Raw genomic sequence first — 18,935 nt, forward strand, 5'->3', positions numbered from 1 at the left:
CCGTAATAGGGGTAAGTGCATGCATAAGCCACGCACTTACCCTAAAGCTAGTACGTCCCCAGGACGTACTAGCTGCCCATGTGTAACGGGTCAAAGTTAAAAGTGTTCCACTTTTACCTACCTTCTTTTCCTGTTGATTTAGTCTTTTAAATGAAATGCATGTTGACAAAGGAGATTTTGTTTAATGTTGATTCTCTTTTCACAGAACAATGGTGGCTGTGGGGAAAATGCATACTGCAATGATACAGCACAGACAGAAATAACCTGTACATGCAGACCGAATTATATTGGAGATGGATTTACTTGTAGAGGGAGCATCTTCATGGTGAAACATTTCCCCTTTTGTACTGAATACTTATTAGATAATTTAATGCTCTTTAAAATCAAGTCAGCTACAGTGAAGCGAGGGGAAGGGAGGACTATTTGCAGAAGTAAGTCAATGTTGACAGAAAAATGCTTACCATTTCCATCATATCCTGTTCACCTGACATAATCTCCCACCCGCCACTACTTTTCATTGTAAAGCAACAATCACATGTAGATCTAGGAGTGGAAAGAATATTCACTTCATGTCCTAGGTGAAAAAAGAGCACTTCTCAAAATTACAAAATATCATTGAGAATAACAGAGAAACAGCGAGGTTTTTTGCACTTTGTAAAGCCTTTGAGGCCAGTTCATTTGCACAAGAATACACTTGTTTTTCCTGCAAAAAAAAATCCATGAATTGCCAAACAGAAAATATGTTTTCTATATTTCTGCACTAAATGAAATTCTAAGGAGACTTTCTGGGGATGGGGGAACTGTGCACACTTGATTAATGAAAAGCCTCCTCACAGCAGAGAGAAAGCTATGGTATTTATTTGCTCTTGCTTATCTGGTCAACAGCACAAAGACTTACATCCCATTCTACAACTCTCTGTCCTTTTCTCTTCCCCCTGAAAGTCTCCTCATCCTGCAGTTTTTCAACTGTTCTGCAGAAACCTAGGTTCCAAAACTCTTCTGTTGAATATCTAATCTGGTGCAAGAACCTGGAGATGTTACTTTTTGGCTGCAATTCCCAGAATCCTCTAGCTAGCATGATTGCTAGTCATAGTGGTTAAGGAATTCTTGGAGCTACTGTAGAGTTTTGTGTGTGTGTGTGGTTTTTTTTTTTTTTTAATAGTATTTCCAAGTTCTGTCTAGTACAAACTGAGGTGGTTTACAGACTACCCCTTTGGGGCTGCCTGCACCCGCCCCTTTCCCCAATGGATCGGGGCCTCAGCTGCCACAGTGGCAGCCCTGAGGCCCCAATCCACTGCTTTTCCAGGCCGCGGAGAAGCAGCAAAAGGCTGCTTCCCCGCGGGCTGGAAAGGGGTGTCCTTGGGGCTTCATGCCCCAGGGACACCCAACAGTGGCGGGGAACAAGAGAAAGGGGTCACTCAGCCCTTTTCTCCTTTGTGTCACTGGCACAGCCTTGTAAATGCTGCGCCAGCAACACAAACCCAGGAAGGAGCTCCAAAATGGAGCTCCTTCCGGTGCCGTGGAAAGGGCAACACAGCGCCTTCCACAGCGCCAGGATGTCACATCCACGCCACTCCATTTGAAGGTGGCACGGCCGTGACGTCGTAATGGTGGCGCCCATGTGGACAGGGCACTGCCATTTTGTACATACTCTGTACGTACAAGGGTTGGGGGCGTCTAAAAGAGACGTGAGTTATCATTAAAATACACTTTAATTGCTTAGACATTATTTCTTTTGAAATGAATTTGCAGCATTGTCTTTGAAGTGACAATGTAGATAAATCTCCAAGGATTCTTTGAGAGGCATGCATCTTTTTTTTTTTTAATTTTTAGTTTTGATGCTACCATCTCTGCATACTGAAATGTTTAGAAAGCTGGCCTCCAAGGTGAGGCTGACCAAAGTGCAGCCTTCTAGACATTGTCAAACTGTAACTCCCAGCATTCCTCAACACTGTTGCTGGCTATAGCTAATAAGAATTGTAATTCAATAAATTAGAAGTGCACTTGGTCCACCCTGGAACGAGAACATTAAACATCTGGTGTTAAGAGATATTTTTAAAAGAAGCAATTGATTTCAAAATGGCTGGAAATCTTATTAGCAGCTGATCTACTACTGTTATGCATATATACCATTTACTACATATACCACCAGCCTAGAACAGTCTGGTCTTTTTAGACAGATCTGCAGAGTTCCAACCCTGGCAAAATCATCAGCTGCTTATCCAATGAAGTATACAATCCTGTGCATATTCTAGTGCTGTATGTTACACGGGATTATTAAAAGAGTTGCAATTATGATTACCACAATTTATTTTGTTGTTCTTATTATCATTGCAGGAGCTTTCAATGGATTTCAATACTACTCGATTTAATGGATATTTAATGGTAAGGAGGCTGCATGTCATGTTTTCTCAAGTCCTAATTTCTCTTGGTAAGTGTTATTGCATATGTACTGAATGTTTAACAAAGGAAAATGTCCTTCCTGTTGATTGACATGATAAGTTGGAAAGTGCCACTGCTTGAATCTAACAATGGTAGAAATCAAAGTTAACATTTTGCATTCTTTTCTTGTAGGATGCTGGTGTTAGAGACATGGCTGGAACAGGCCCTTTTACTGTCTTTGCACCAAGTAGGGAAGCATTTATAACTGAACTAAAAGTAAGCAAAAAGACTTTAATGCTTTAATAACAATTTATTATGTTATTTTCCCAAATAATGAGAAGTTTCAGGGCTACTGAGTTTAATTTTCTGCAGGATAAGAGAACACTGGAAACCTCAGGAGTCCTCAGACTTCAAATATTTGGTTTCTTTGGAAATATTGCTGTTATGTGCCTTCATAGAATCATAGAGTTGGAAGAGACCACAAGGGCTATCCAGTCCAACCCCCTGCCATGCAGGAATTCTGAATCAAAGCATCCCCGACAGATGGCCATTCAGCCTCTGTATAAAGATCTCCAAGGAAGGAGATGACACTACCCTCCGAGGGAGTGTGTTCCACTGTCGAACAGCTTTTGCTGTCAGGAAGTTCCTCCTAATGTTGAGGTGGAATCTCTTTTCCTGTAGCTTTCATCCATTGTTCCGAGTCCTGTTCTCTGGAGCAACAGAAAACAAGCTTGCTCCCTCCTCAATATAAATAATAAATAATAAATAAAGTTTTTATTTATATCCCGCTCCTTCCTGCGATCAGGGCGGCTTACAACAAGGTTAAAAACAGCAATACATGAAGCATTAAAATACAAAAAATACATTAAAATACAAATACATCAGCCCTCCATTCAAACAATAAAAATAACAGGCGAAAAAGCCCCATAGCCCAACCTCTTGGCCACGAAAGAGGAGGGAGACCCACAGGATTTTAATCGGGGAATGCCTGTTGGAACAGGAAGGTTTTCAGGTCCTTCCTGAATTGGGCCAGGGTGTTAGTCGAGCGGAGCTCAGTGGGCAGCATATTCCAAAGGACTGGGGCAGCCGTGGAAAATGTCCTCTGTGTGGTGGAGGATAATCTAGCCCCAGGTACATCCCTTCAAGTATTTAAACAGGGCTATCATATCACCTCTTAACCTTCTCTTCTCCAGGTTAAACATCCCCAGCTCCCTAAGTTATTCCTCATGGTTTCCAAAGCCTTCACCATTTTAGTCACCCTCCTTTGGACACGTTCCAGTATCTCAATATCCTTTTTAATTGTGGTGCCCAGAACTGGACACAATATTCCAGGTTGGGGCCTGACCAGAGCAGAATAGAGTGGGACTATTACTTCCCTTGATCTAAACACTATACTTCTATTGAGGCAGCCTAAAATCACATTGGCCTTTTTAGCTGCTACATCACACTGTTGACTCATGTTCAACTTGTGGTCTACTTAGACTCCTAGATCCCTTTCACATGTAGTCTCATTCAGCCAGGTGTCCCCCATCCTATACCTGTGCATTTCATTTTTCCACCCTGTGCCATTCAAGTAGTTTCTGAATTATGATGACTCAGTCTAAGGCGATCCTATCATGGGATTTTCTGAGCAAGATTTGTTCAGAGGGGGGTTTCATTTGCCTTCCTCTGAGATTGAATGAGTGTGACTTACATGGCCATGCAGGATTTCAAACCTTGGTCTCCCAGAGGCATAGTCCAATGTTCAAACCACTACACCATGCTGGCTCTTATTTGGAAATATACAGCAGAACATAAATGGAGGCAAAGATGTTCTTCTATAAGGCAGCAAATCTGCTGACCTGCATCAGAGAGTGAGAGATGAACAGACAGACTGGCTGTGTATCTTCCACTGTTCTATTTTACTCAAACTAATGTCTTGTCATGTTTATAACCATGACAATATGTGTAGTGTACATTATTTGCCATTTCCCTTCTTTAGCTGTTATGTTTTCTTATTCTCTTCCAAGGTTAATGACTGGTTTTCCAAAGGTGTCATGCCCCAGATTCTTCGTTACCACGTTGTATCGTGTGCAGGACTGCTCTTTAATGACCTGACATCAGATAAAACTGTCACCACTCTTCAAGGAGAGCAGCTTAAGATCACATTTTCACAGGTAACCAAGCTTGGGAGGATATGGCTATAATTATATCTTCATTTGTCTTGTCAGAAAATTGATGCAGCACTCTGTGATGTAGTGATCGCTGACATAATAAATAGAAGCCAAAAGAAAACTAATTTAAATGATTAATGACAGATATGAAAGAGAACAGTCCATTAGCTACGTTCTTCTTGCAATTTTCATGTTTTCTAGTGAAGCTTGTGCATAAGAAATCCTTAGATTCTGTTACCTAGTTAGCCAAGGGCTCATCCCAATTGACCAGAAGCCTCAGGATTTTGCAAGCTGCATGTCCTTCATCCCCTAAATACATAGCTTGTCCTTCATCCCCTAAGAAGCTCTTGGGTAGGTCCCCTGTGGTTAAGTCGCTGGTCTAGTTTATTTTTGTGCATGAGATGGAGGTGTAGGAATCATCTTGCCCATTGCTGTCAGTGGCAAAATGTCGAGCCAAGGAATAGCACTGAATTGTTTAATTCTTCAAAGTGTTAATATGTTTTACTTTAAAAAATGCAGAATTGTGTTCAAGCTGTGACATGCTACTGCACTGGATATTGTCTGATCTAGAACGGCAGTTTCTTTGACTTAATGTTCCTGGGCTTTAAATTTTCTTCTCATAGTCCAAACTTATGGAACACCTAATGCTTTGCAAATACAACTTGCATTGTTGCAAGTAACATATAATCAAGTCAAAAGCAAATGGGACAAAAGACTCTCTGTTCTCCCCAGAGCTTGAGGAAAATATTCCTTCACTGGCTACAGTATGATGACAGAAATATTCTGGAAGTCACAGATTTAAAGAGTAAATTCTCCAAGTATTGTTCTCCCAAATGTAAAACTAAATTGGCCAGAAGATGATTGATAACTTTCTAAGTAATACCTCTTCTTGCTGTACTTCAAAATATCATCGTTCTGCCCAAAGCCTTATGTATGCTTTGGCAGAAGAGTGCTAGTTCACAGTATTACGTGTAAGGAATTGTTTAACATTAGAAATCCAGCTTCCCATCTGTCAGATCTGTCTACACCTTGAGAGTCCCGTAGTTGTCTCACAAGTAGTGGTGGGTAATGGCCAGAAATCTATGGTATTTCCACAGTCAGATAAGAAAGCAAGACCTTGCTCAGATTAATTATTCGCCCCAGAGTCATCTGGTGAGGAAACTCATGTTGTCACACACGCACATCCATTTACCTTCTCCCAAACCACATCATACAGAATCCTTAATAGTGGTTTTGTACTGATGTTACTCATCAATCATAATTCCTATATATCACTGAATGTAATAGCAATAGTTGTGACATAAAGAGCTAGCAAAATTAAATTTATGCCTTTAAATTACAATATCATACACCCAGCAGAAATATATTTATTTGTACATGGCTTCATGTGCTCCCAATATTGCTACATTTCCACTACTGTATCTGGTGCTATATATGCAGGTCCAGTCCCAGACTTTGGAACTCCCAGACTTTGGAACTCCATCAGTCACATGGCATGGGTGGGCATCATTCTCCTTCTGAGTCAAGAGATTTTAGTTTCCATACAAAGATGTAAGGTTTTAAAGAAGATTTTAAAATAATTTTTGAAATTAAAATAATTAAAATTTAAACATTTTAAATTTTTATTTAAATTTTATTTTTAAAAAATAGAAAAAGATGGGGAGCCCTTCTTTCTCCTCCCACTGAGCCATGCCCCACCCACACCATCTCTTCAGCACTTTAATGGGGCACATTGAACACCACAGCTCATTTCTGCCCAAAGGCAGACAACTGGAGAGCAGTGGTGTCACACACATCCCCCCCTTTAAAGTGTCACCTGATGTGGCCCTCACCACCATGACCCCAGTAATGACTCTGCTTCAGCATAATATATTGTCTGAGGGATTTGTGTAGCTTTCTATGAAGGTTTCTTTCACTTGAAAAAAAGCTTACTCAAACAGGTAATCTGTTCAACACTGTTGAATATTAACTCATTATATGAATGAATGAATGAAACTTTATTTATATACCGCCGTTCCTTCGATCACGGCGGTTCACAACATAGTAAAATACAAATTGTAACAGCAACATCCCCCCATATTAAAACAGTACAATACATCATTAAAAACCATCATTCAATCATAATATTTAAAACCAGTAAAAAACAGTAAACATTCAATAAAAACATTCACAAAACACAGGAGAAGATAACAATTAGGACATGTGGGGGAAAGCTTGGCGGAAGAGATAAGTCTTAAGATTTTTCTTGAAAGACTCAAGGGAGGGGGCCGAGCGGAGCTCGTCAGGAAGAGAGTTCCAAGTCCGGGGGGCCGAAACAGAAAAGGCCCTATGTGCGGACACTGTGTATCTAACCTTAGGAACTCTCAGAAGTTGTTTCCCTCCTGACCTGAGAGTGCGGGGCGGATTATATGGGGAGAGGCGGTCCTCCAAGTACTCTGGGCCCAAGCCATTTAGGACTTTATAGGTAACAACCAACACCTTGTATTGTGCCTGGAAGCGGATAGGCAGCCAATGCAGATCTTTCAATATAGGTGTTATATGGCTGGCCCTGGAGCTACCAGTGACCAGCCTTGCTGCCATATTCTGAACCAATTGTAGCTTCCGAGTATGGTACAAGGGTTGCCCCATGTAGAGCGCATTACAGAAATCAAGTCGAGAGGTTACCAGTGCATGTACCACTGTTTCAAGGTCCCCCCGGCCCAGGTAGGGTCGCAGCTGGCGTATCAGCCGAAGCTGATAACAGGCGCTTCTAACTGTCACATCCACCTGAGAAGTCAGGTGAAGCGACGAGTCCAGAAGCACCCCCATACTGTGAACTGTGTCCTTCACGGGGAGCGTGACCCCGTTCAGGACAGGTGGACAAACTTTCTTCCTGGGACCGGGGGAGCCTATCACAAGTACTTCCGTTTTCTCTGGATTCAGGCTGAGTCTGTTTTTTACCATCTACTGCCACCAGGGGCAGGTTTGTTTCTCTTGTTCTGTTTTGTCATATTAAAACATCATGGGTCCATGAAAATAATGTGGTGCTTTATGTTTTATGCTTTCAGAATTCAGTTTTTTTGAATGGCAAAGCTAAGATTCTAACTAGTGATCTGATCTGCACAAATGGAGTAATACACATCATAGACAAGGTCCTAATTCCACAGAGGATTCAAGACTTCCCACGTGGGCAGCCAACTCCTGTAAAGGTGCATAACCTTTTTATTGGGAATGATATCTATTTGAAAGTTGCTCAGTGAGTTTTTATTACTGTACTCTGTTTTCATTCAAGTGGTTAATTAGCTATTTAACTGGTCAAACTAAGGTTGCAATATGTTAATTATATGATATGTTAAGGATTCTTTCTTTTTGCTGAAATACCAAAATCATTCTTTTTGCAGTTTTTGGAAACATGCTTTGTTTTATTCAAGAGCTGCAGTTTGATTATTTGCCTCAGTGCTTCAAGTAATTACTGTATTTTTACAGCCTGCACATCTGACATGATGTTGTTTTCCTTCTTCAAACATATGTGTGGAAGAAGATTTAAATTATCTGAAAGGAAGTAAGGAGAGATGGAAGGAGGACTTGTAACTCTTCAAACTGTTTCCTGCTCCTATAGCAAAACAAATGTCCTAGCCTAGTGTTACTTCTTCCTTAAGTCCAAATTAGCCTTGATGCTATATGTATCACTTCAAATGCCACTCTTTTGAAAGTGGTATTAACAGCTGCTGCAGGCAGAGAAACCTTCCTTTGGAATATGGGTAAGGGTGAACATCTTCCTGTTTCACTAAAATCCTGATGAAAACTGAGGGAGTAGGGCCTTTGGCACCTATTAATAATAATAATAATAATATTTATTTGTATACCGCCCTGTGGTGAACCAATCCGGGCGGTTGACAACAGTGAATTATAACAGAGTAAAATATAAAATTAAAAACATTATAATCCCTCCCCTCCTTATAAAAGTATTAAAAAATATGACAGATTAAAAACACAATATCAAAACATAAAATATAGTTAAAACAAACTAAAAACCCTGGTGTCCCTCTGGAGATCCTCAACCATCACTGAAGATGGGGCCACGAGAGTTGTTGGGGGGTATTTTTTTTTTAAGTAGCCATGATCGTTTAAGTGACTCGAGTAGCATCATGTCTAATTTGGCCTTTTTTTTTTGTTCTGTTCCTTTGGTTAGACAAGGTCTGTTAGAACTTAAAACCCTGTTTTAAGAGAGCAAGATGGCATGTTTTTGTGAACACATTTACCCATGTGGGTGCAATTTGGGTGCAGTCACACTAAAAAAATGTTGGATGAGACCAAAGGCTTATTGAACTCAGCAGCCTGTTTTCCACAGTAGCCAGTCGGGTGTCCATAGGGAGCCCACAACAGGAAGCAAGAATGAGCCTTGTTCCACAGCATGCAATTTCTAATCCAGGAAATAACATAACCACTGTGATGCTACTGATAGCTTTAGGACTTGTCACACAAGGCTGGCAAATCACAATTACAGCAGGATATTTAGCCTGGTTGGTAGTGGGTAAATCTCACACAATGTCATGTCTCTCATGTTGCTGCTTTGCATTCCAATCATTGGTGGTCAGTACCTTTTCACTAATGAGAAAAAAAATCAATGGCTCCCAATATTGCTACTTTTCCACCACTGTATCTGGTGCTATATGTCCCTTCCAGTGCAGTTCCACTATTCTGTCAGTCATGAGTGGGCATGATTCTCCTTCTGAGCCAAGAGATTTTAGTTTCCATACTTCCCAATTCATTCTCACAATGCTTTCAGCTACCTGGACGCTTCAGTTATAAGATGTTTCTGAAGGCAACAAACATTTTTTTTATAGTAAGCATATAAGCAATCAACACGTCACTAATTTCTGAACCACACTGCTTTTGCTATTATGTTTCCTGGGCAGAGAAATAAACTTAGCAAACAATTTACCTCCTTAGGAAAACCTCAAAATGGTTGCAGCAAAAAATGGGTACATCCTCTTCTACAACATCATAGAGGTAAGATTATTTGGCTTTGCAAGTCTTTAACACAGCATTTGGGTCCACAAGTCCGATTGAAGGAGACTTACCCATCCTCCTTACCCATACTCAGTAACTTAAATATAGCTTAAATACCATTGTGGCAGTCCTCATTTCCTTTCTTTCTTATTGCAGAGTTCAGGATTGATTAGTCTTATTAATGACCCTCTTCATCAACCAGTCACCTTGTTCTGGCCCACAGATAAAGTAATCAGGGGTCTCTCCAAGGACCAGCAGGATTTACTGTTTAAAATGTCTGACAAGGAAAAACTACTGCAGTACTTGAAATTCCACGTTATTGGAGGTGCTAAGGTGGGTGTTCAGCATTTCTGAATAATTTCTGAAACAGAAACAATTGACATTTTCTGTTGTGTAATTCTGAATTCTCTGTTCCTCCATCCCTCCTTTCTTTTCTCTCCCTGTCCTACATTTCCCTGGTGTCTTCTAGATTTTTGCTTATGCACTCCCTAACTCTGATTCACTGAAGACACTTCAAGGCTCTGATCTCACTGTGACATGTGGTGATGATGACACAAATATTGTGAGTACGTCAGAGGCTGTCCAGATTTTCAGCTAGGATATTTTCTTAGTTTTAGCTGGATTTGCCAAGCATTGAATTTTGGGCTTCCTACATGCAGAGGTTATGATGTATCACTGAGTGCTATTGTCATTTCTCTTAGTATGTATAAATGACACTGTGGCCTGTAGATGATACTGAATATCAAACATTTCTTCCATTGTTTTTATCTTATTTATCTTGATGCCCTTGCATTTGAACACTCAGTTTCAGCCAGAATGACCAGTTCTAGTCAGAAATTTTAGACAATATAGTCTCAGATGTTTGAAGGGCACTAGTTTGAGGGAGACTGGAAGGGAGCATGGGAAGCAAAACTGAATCCCAAGGAACTCTGTATGTTCCAAAGGGGAGAAAAAGTAGTCTCCCAACTACAACCTCTGTAAACCTGTCCTCTAGAAAGGAGCAGAAGGACTGTAGAACCTGCAACTTTTTAAAGGAATAGAAATAATGCAGAATCCACAACCCAGAAAGCAATCCAGAAGGATATAATGAGTATGACCAATGATACTGAAAGCAATGTAGAAGTTCAAAGTGTCGACAAAATTAGACTACCTCTATAGTTCTGCCAGCATAGGTCATTGGTTAAGTGTTCAAGGGAGTTTCACTCTCCAAACCCCAACAGAAGCCATATTGACATGGATGCAGAAGCTTTGGCTTCATTAAAGAACACATAAAATTGACTAGGGTTAAAGAAATGACTGTTCATTTAAGAATGAGTGTTTTAGTCATATGTAAGTACTTATTTCCAGTAATTTCTTGACATCCAATAGCAGTGTCCACAGAGGGATTTATTATTATTATTAACCTTTATTTATGAAGTGCTGTAAATTTACAACAATAAATTCTTATGGTACAATAATAATTTATCACCAATTAATATAACAATAAAATAAAACATAAAAATGGCAAAAGCAATATGAATATACAACATCACTAGACATATTGAATAAAAATATTATACAGGAAATATTGGCTTTAGTTTTTTGTTTTGTTTTGTTTTTAATTCATATGTTGGTCTAATCTTTCTTTGCAAACAGAACCAGTGAGTCAGCTAGCATTCCTTTGATTGTGCTTTCTAAAATTTCCTATACTCGGTGATCTTCTAAAACAGATACAACTTTTCTTGTTAAGGGAGAATTGTTCCTCAGTGAAAAGATGTGCAAGATAGTACAAAGGCACTTGGAGTTTGATGGTGGTATTGCTTATGGTATTGACTGCGTGTTAACAGATCCTGTTCTTGGAGGTCGTTGCGACACTTTCATCACTTCTCAGTTACCGGTCAGTCTTCTTACCCTTCTCAGTTTTAGGCTGATACAGTGCATTTTTCGTATGTGGGTACCCCTGCATGTACATGGGAATTGTTGCATGTGAAATGTTAGATTAGAGTATTGCAATGCCAATTCAGATATGTTCCACTGAACTCTACAGAATTCAAAGACATAGCAATGTTAGTCTGAAAAATCAGTATGAAAAGGGCTCTTTGAGACTAAAATCTCAAAGGTGCTGCAAGATCCTTTTGGATTTGAATTCTATAGTTCAATAAGAGTAATAGATTTACAGATTTCTATAGCCAACTACAGGAAAACCCTATAGTTGGCTACTCAGATGAATGCCCCATTGAATTAGTAACATCTGATGTGCTGCATGATTTCCAGCTCTATGTAAGAATATGTTCCAGCTCCCATTTATCCTCCATATTGTTCATTAGTATGAACTTGTTCTTATTGTTGTCTCCCACACATCCATTAAGTAGATCCTGTGTTTAATATGGGCAGGGCTTCTACGTTAACAAGGAGTTTTGATCTTGTGAGAAATATCAAAACATATACAAAGAGGGAGAGAAAGAGAATGAAATATAGTTTTGGAAAGAAAATAGTTGTAAATATGGAAATTGTGATCAGGGTTTCAGCTGATGTAGCTGGATGGGTAATGATTTTGAATTTTAATTATTTTTTTTACTGCTGTGTTAGCAAACTTTTTATTAAGTCTTCTAATTTAAAATATGTAACTCTCTTTCTCAACAGGGAGACTGCATTAGTTGCTACAGAACCTTTCAGTGTCCTTTGGGGAGCAAAGTAGTGGTAATTATAGCTCTATACTTTTGATTCTAACTTAAACATTCTAATTGAAAAGAAAATGGCAAACAGACAAGCTGTAAATACGTTGGTACATAAAGGAAAGCATCAAAATGATGTAAATATTTTTGCATTGAATCATGTACACTCTAGTCCTTGAAAACCTGTGCCATAATAGTTTTTAAGATACCAAACAATTTTTGAGCACTTATTGGCAAAGCACTCCCCAGGCTAGCAATTAGAAGGCACTATTCCATCTTTTTCTACTGAATAGGCTTTTCATAGTAAGACAAAAAGATGGAATAAGCAGTAGCAAGAAATAGAGGGTTTTCTGGTCATGTTGTGGGTGAAATGAGAGAGTTATTAGACTGCTGGGCAGTGAGTGACAGACATCACTCAGACACTCGGACACCCATGACTGCACTGTACACAACAACTCAGAAGCAATGCATAAAAAAGACCAAGCCCTTTCAGAGGCAAGCTGAAAGATGCATAGATCTAAAATAAATTCTACTGTTAGTTCCAAGTAGAGCATACCTATTAAATCCAAGAGATGTACATATATGTTGATTTATCTTAAAGCAGTTCATGCTATGGGTCTACCTCACTTAGAACTAATCAATAGACAGTTATCGGAAGGAAGAGGGCACATAGGGCATGATACAAAGTGGCGGTGGGGACCTATGGGGAATAGCACAGCTGATGAAAAGGAGGGGTAACCTGCAGTTGGAACAAATGTAGAACACCCCTCCACATGCCCTTTAAAGCTAAATCACACTGACTGGACTGGGTACAACCCTTACTCGGAGATTTAATGCACAGGAGCAAAAGGAAGCTCTGCTCAACAATTGGCTAAGAATGGAACTTTTGGGCCCCATGTCCCCTCAACCTGAATGCACATGCAACTTGTCATAAATGATTATTTGTCTTTGGCAGTGATTGATTTATGATGGCTTTATGATTGATTTGTAATAGCATTATGAGAGATTTATGATGTCATTATGATTGATTTATTATGGCATTATGATTTTTATTTACAACCTGATTATGACTGATTTATGATTGAATTATGATTTATTTATGACCTATGTGTTATGTCATAAAGTTGTGGCCATCTTTGTTATCCCATGAAATTGTGTCCAGCCCACATTATCGCACCACAATGAGCAGTAGCAAGAAGTGGAGGATTTTCTGGTCCTGCTGTGGGTAAAATGGGAGAGTTTTTAGACTGCTGGGCAGTGAGTGGAAAACATCATTCAGGCACCCATGACTGCACTGTACACAACAACTCAGAAGGATTGCATAAAAAGACCAAGCTTTTCAGTGGCAAGCTGAAAGGTATTCATGCACTCACAGGCCTGAATTCTACAATTACTCCCAAGTACAGCATACTCATTTAATCTATGAAATGTACTTATGTGTTGATCTACTGTACAGCAGCTCACTCTGCTTGGAACTAATCAGTAGGATACGGGCCCAGTACTGTATTACATGTAAAGACTGTTAATGTCTTGTTTTTAATTTTTGGTTTTGGTTTTCCCCATCTACAAATTTGAAATCTTCAGGGAGAAACAGAGTCATGCACTTACACTATCGCTCATCGAATCCTGTCAGGCTGTCGGAAGGCTTGCTCTATGGTGGTCAGGGTGCCACAGTGTTGCAAGGGATATTTTGGGAATGAGTGTCAAGGTGAGACTTCCCTATCCTACTTTTCTGTATCCCCTCCCCAACTCCACCCCAGTAGTGATAAAACTACTGCTTTGGAAAAGACAGCAATTCTGATCTAGAAAATGGCTCAGAAAGGAACAAGGTCCACTCTTCTTGTCAAATCACACAAAATGATTCATTTCTGATGGATCATTTCTGAATCTGTGCATGGTAGCCTTTGACATTACTAGGGTTCTTCTGCCCTGGAAGATTAGTGCCATAGCTTTTTGATTATGTAAAATAGGTCCTTTTCTGTAGAGATTAGTTGCAAAATAGTCACTCTAGAAACAATTCATGCAAGATTGAATCTGTGCTGTTCACTATTTTCCAGCCTGCCCAGGAGGGCCAGAAGGTTCTTGTAATAACCGTGGTACCTGTGATGAAGGATATGCTCGTACAGGAGAATGTTCATGTAACAGTGGTTTCAACGGTACTTCATGTGAACTCTGTCTGCCTGGAAGATATGGCTTGGATTGCAAGTGTATGTTTATTGTTCATGTTTCATGTTCATATTAAGTAACTGTATCCCAAATTCCTTAGCTGAACCTGAAAAGGCTGACTTCAAACTTACTTGCTAAGCAAGAGCCTTAGTTCTAGAGCATGACAAGAAGTATAGGATACACTTGCTTTGCAGTAGATATGTAGCTTTGGGTCTGGTCAGTACCTAGATGGGAAACTGTCCTTCAACCCTAAGTCTGTATGCCACTTTTGTAAGGCAACATCATATTATACATGTAGCATTTGTATTCCCTCCAACTGTCCCAAATTTAGTTGGAAAGTCTTGATTAATCCTTTGATATCCCACTTTCTCAGCTGCTTTTACAATGTCCCAGTTTGTCTCTCCTCCTCTCACTTTCTTCCTTATTTCTTGGCTTAGCTTCAAACTGAATTCAAAGTTCAAAAGTAGTTTGGGCTCAGTTAACACTGCAGAGAGAAGCAGAATCCTGTCCTTTCCTTTACGCTCAGGCAAAGTAAACTGCTGCAGCTTCTCCAAACTTATCTGTTTTTCCTGATTAATAACCTTTCCCATCATAACCATATCCTCATGTTCTTTGTTAAATGATGGAAAGTATGTGCTTGGCAGACAACAATATATACTATAGTTAACATAACATACTTGTGCAAGCCTGAAAAAAAAGTGCAGATCTTTCGTCACACACATCTCCTATTCAATGGCTTCAGTTTACTTTTTTATTATTATCAAGGGCTCTAGGGAAATGCTTTTCTGGTGGTTAATGTTCATAATGCAGTATGGGAACTTTTGAGTTAGACAGAATTTTCTTTATGATTATTTGAATAATCCAAACATATTCTGTTTTCAGCCTGTGAATGCACAGCAAACGGACAGTGTGATGAAGGGATTACTGGATCAGGTCAATGTTTCTGTGAGACCGAATGGACTGGACGGCTCTGTGAGACCAAACTTGGTCAGGTTATTTAACAGTAGGAATAAATAGTCTCATAAATTAGTGCTGTCACTGTTCCTCTCTGTAAAGCAGATTTCACCTTGTCATTACTTTTTAGAGTTGCCACCTAGTGAAACTAATTTTTCTCAGGATCATACAGAAATCAGTTATCTCATTCATCTGTATACTGAGATAGTATGAATGCCCAATCAGAAGGAATTCCTGCTGATCCTAGTGGGCCCTACTTCCAAGTAAATATGCTTAATGTTGCCAACGTTTAATTAAGCAAAATAATTAGTCACCAGTCTCAGGGTTGTTGTGAGGGCATATCTGTAAAGCAAATGTGCAAATTGTTATGTGAACAGCATTGGTGTCCTAAGACAATAACTCAGTGTAAAACTTGAAACCACTGTGAATTGACTTAAAATAATATTTTCAAATCTGGGCTGGGAAAGGATTAGCACAGATTTCTCCAACATTTTGCCTTCCCACATGTGTTGGATTACAGCCTTTGTCATCTCCAGTTAAGATGCACATGCTTTATACTAGTGATGTAAGCTCTATCCGAATACACCTGAAGGCAAAAAATTAGAATAAATTAGAGAAATTAGTGCAGTGTCTCCTAAGTTACAGTATGTGTTCTTCCTCATTAATAACTTTTGTCATCTTGACCACACTCTAACACTAGTTGGTCAGATGTGTCCCAGTTTTCATCTGTGAGATATTGGAGGGTATGTTCAAGAACACCAGTTAGGCCATAACCTCACATTTTTCTAAAATTTCAAATTGGGTTTATTTATATCATTCTGAGAAGCTAGAAAGGTTTGAATATAAATTGTAGTTCTGAATCTTCTTGACAGCTTCATCCCCAGTGTGTTCTCCCAGCTGTTCCGTAAATGCTGTGTGTAAAGAACATAATACCTGCCAATGCAAGCCCTATTACAGTGGCGATGGAATCACCTGTACAGGTAAACTCTCCTTGGAGATAATGAGAAAATCAACTGCCAATGCAGTTTAAGCATTTTTGATATATTGTTATTTTAGTCATTTAACTCCTGCCTTTTTTCAATACTATGACTCAATGGCCTGTTACAGACAGGCCAAAATAATGCTGCTTCGAGTCACTTTGGAGGTATGGTATTTCAATGATGCATGCGTCCTTTGACCTGTATGTAACAGGCCAAAGTTGTTTTAAAATTATTAAAACCAGTATAGATTTAAAACATACCAAAAAAGTAGTAAAAATATATAGGGCAGTTTTTTTTAAAAAAAAAATTAAACAATCTATGAGTTGAAACAATTTAAAATTAAGATTTAAAAAGGATATAAAATCAACAAAACACACGATTAAAACCCTTTGCAGTCAATTCCTAAAAACCTAACAGAATAGGAAAGTTTTTATTTGCCAGTGGAAGGAGAGCAAGGAAGGAGTCAAACTAGCTTCCACAGAACAGGAGTTCCAAAGTCTGGGAACAGCCACCAAGAATACCCTTGTTCCTACTAAATACGCCTGGGAAGGTAGTGAGACAGGGAAAGGGGCCACTCCCAAAGATTTTAGAGCTCAGACAGACTCAAATTGATTTATTTTCCCCCTTTCCCCTCTAACATTCATGTATGCAGACATGCACACATTTCTGTCCTTCAAACAAAAGCACTCTTATTCCTCAACCCTCATACAATTCCCATGTTGCACACTAAAATATGAAGATAGGTATATGCTTACACCTCAGAGACATAAGTTATTGTGAGATCAATATGAGGTAAATAGAGCTGAAGCCACTTTGCACAAAGGCAATTCACATTTTTCACTTAAGAATAAGTTATTCACAGTGGATATATATTTACATTTGCACCATAATTGAACTTTATCTTGCTAAAGGGATCCATAAGCTGAAATATAAAGTTCTGCTTGTAAATATCATATCCCAAAGAGTACAAAAAGGGAAGTGGAAGCACATCTACCCTTCTTTGTAAAGTACACCAACAATCCAATAATTAATTCAAAAGCATAAACCACACAGCTTTCCCCGAACAGCTGTGCTGCAGTTGTACTGGACTGCAACTGCTGTTGCCTTAGGCAATCCCATTGCCTGTGGATAGTGGAATTTGTAGTCTTGTACATCTTTGCGATGTCTGAATTTCAGAGGCTCATCTAACTAGGAATGGGCATCACTCTCAGATCTGGCAGTGCTGCTCCTTTCTTTGGCACTGGAATGGAATAGAGTGGGAGAAAATCTCCAGGTACAATATGTCCAGTTGCAGCATTGGACTAACAGCCTTCTGTCACTTTCAAAAACATCTCTAAGTCAGGCCACATTTATAGTGTTTACAGTGTTTCTTTTTTTTCTTCCTTTCTCCCTTTCTTATTGTGGCACCAAGTTTTGATGAGATAATTAACCTAGCAAGTTGGGCCAAATCCAGCTGTCCATTTTAGCTCTGACCTTTCAGTTCTAACCTTCAGCTTAAAGAAGCATGTGATCATTAAAGCTCTCCTCTACAAAGCTGGCCCATTTGTGGTGGGAGGGGGGGCAAATCCAGACAGAGATGAAGAGTTGAGCTGATGTAGAGAGCCAAGTAAGCATTTGCTTCTTCCTCCATTTCAGGCAGAATTTCTGTCTGCCTTACAACACTCTTTTGCAATGAACCAAAATATCAATAATACCCTTCATTGTTAAAGATATTTGCACTGTTTTCTGTTGTCATTCATATAGCACAGGAGGTAGTGCCATGTTCCTATGTTGCCTGAAGCTGCCCATACTTTAAAAAAATGCATTTTCCTATTCTTTAGGGACCATTTATAATTTTTCCAAAAAAGGAGTAAAGTAACTCATGAAATTTTTTTCTACTTAAGGCTAGTAATAGTAGTAAATGCATTGATAGTTTATATACAGTATTAATAAACAAACCAAAGATTTTCTAGGCAATTAAGAGAATGAATAAGAACATAGTTTTAAAATAAGATCCAACACTAAACTACAGGTCTCAACACAGTATAAAACTCAGATAGAATTTTAAAATACTGTAGCCCAATACATTAAAAATATAGGAGCTAAAGACATCATTTGTTTGTGGAATTTTTTCTTTTCACTCTACAGCTGAGAACCTCTGTAAGAAAGCCAATGGTGGCTGCCATAAGAATGCAAAATGTATACAAATTGGTGTGACGGTCAATTGCACATGTCAGAAAGGTTACAAAGGAGATGGCTACACCTGCATTGCTATCAACCCTTGCACAGATGGACTCAATGGTGGATGTGATGAACATGCTACTTGTACAATGACAGGTCCTGTAAGTGTTGTAGCTTTTTTAAATTACATCATGGACAGAGGTTGTTTCTCTCTTCTGTATTAAGCTGCTTCTTCAGACAGCATCTGCCCCTACTTGGAGTTGAATACTTTTAGTATAAAAGGGAGCATAACAAGCTTGCCAAAAAAAGACAGACACCCCTTAGCTATTTTGGCCAGCTATATTGACTTGTACATTCTATATTTTATTTAAGTATTTTAACCCTGAGACCCAGTGTGGTGCGGTGTTTTGAGCATTGGACAATAACTCTGGAGACCTGGATTCAAATGCCGCTCAGACATAGAAGCCCACTGGCTGTAGCAATAGTATGTGACA

General features: G+C 39.2%; 1 protein-coding gene across 6 annotated transcripts in view; it reads left to right on the top strand.

Annotated features, from left to right (window-relative positions):
• STAB2 (stabilin 2) overlaps positions 1 to 18,935 on the top strand; it is a 98,597-nt gene that overhangs the window by 65,887 nt on the left and 13,775 nt on the right. For 5 of the 6 annotated variants that reach the window (XM_042467108.1, XM_042467109.1, XM_042467110.1 and 2 more), the window contains 15 exons: positions 206 to 325; positions 2,338 to 2,385; positions 2,575 to 2,658; positions 4,392 to 4,538; positions 7,583 to 7,723; positions 9,468 to 9,527; positions 9,684 to 9,860; positions 9,997 to 10,089; positions 11,257 to 11,403; positions 12,150 to 12,206; positions 13,766 to 13,889; positions 14,239 to 14,388; positions 15,230 to 15,334; positions 16,174 to 16,281; positions 18,409 to 18,602. In XM_042467108.1, the coding sequence (XP_042323042.1) occupies positions 206 to 325; positions 2,338 to 2,385; positions 2,575 to 2,658; positions 4,392 to 4,538; positions 7,583 to 7,723; positions 9,468 to 9,527; positions 9,684 to 9,860; positions 9,997 to 10,089; positions 11,257 to 11,403; positions 12,150 to 12,206; positions 13,766 to 13,889; positions 14,239 to 14,388; positions 15,230 to 15,334; positions 16,174 to 16,281; positions 18,409 to 18,602 (1,755 nt within the window). Of the gene's footprint in view, positions 1 to 205; positions 326 to 2,337; positions 2,386 to 2,574; positions 2,659 to 4,391; positions 4,539 to 7,582; positions 7,724 to 9,467; positions 9,528 to 9,683; positions 9,861 to 9,996; positions 10,090 to 11,256; positions 11,404 to 12,149; positions 12,207 to 13,765; positions 13,890 to 14,238; positions 14,389 to 15,229; positions 15,340 to 16,173; positions 16,282 to 18,408; positions 18,603 to 18,935 lie in introns of those variants that run through there. The other variant, XR_006103970.1, reaches the window with a different exon arrangement.

Source organism: Sceloporus undulatus, chromosome 5 (genome assembly GCF_019175285.1).
Source record: "Sceloporus undulatus isolate JIND9_A2432 ecotype Alabama chromosome 5, SceUnd_v1.1, whole genome shotgun sequence".
NCBI lineage: Eukaryota > Metazoa > Chordata > Lepidosauria > Squamata > Phrynosomatidae > Sceloporus > Sceloporus undulatus.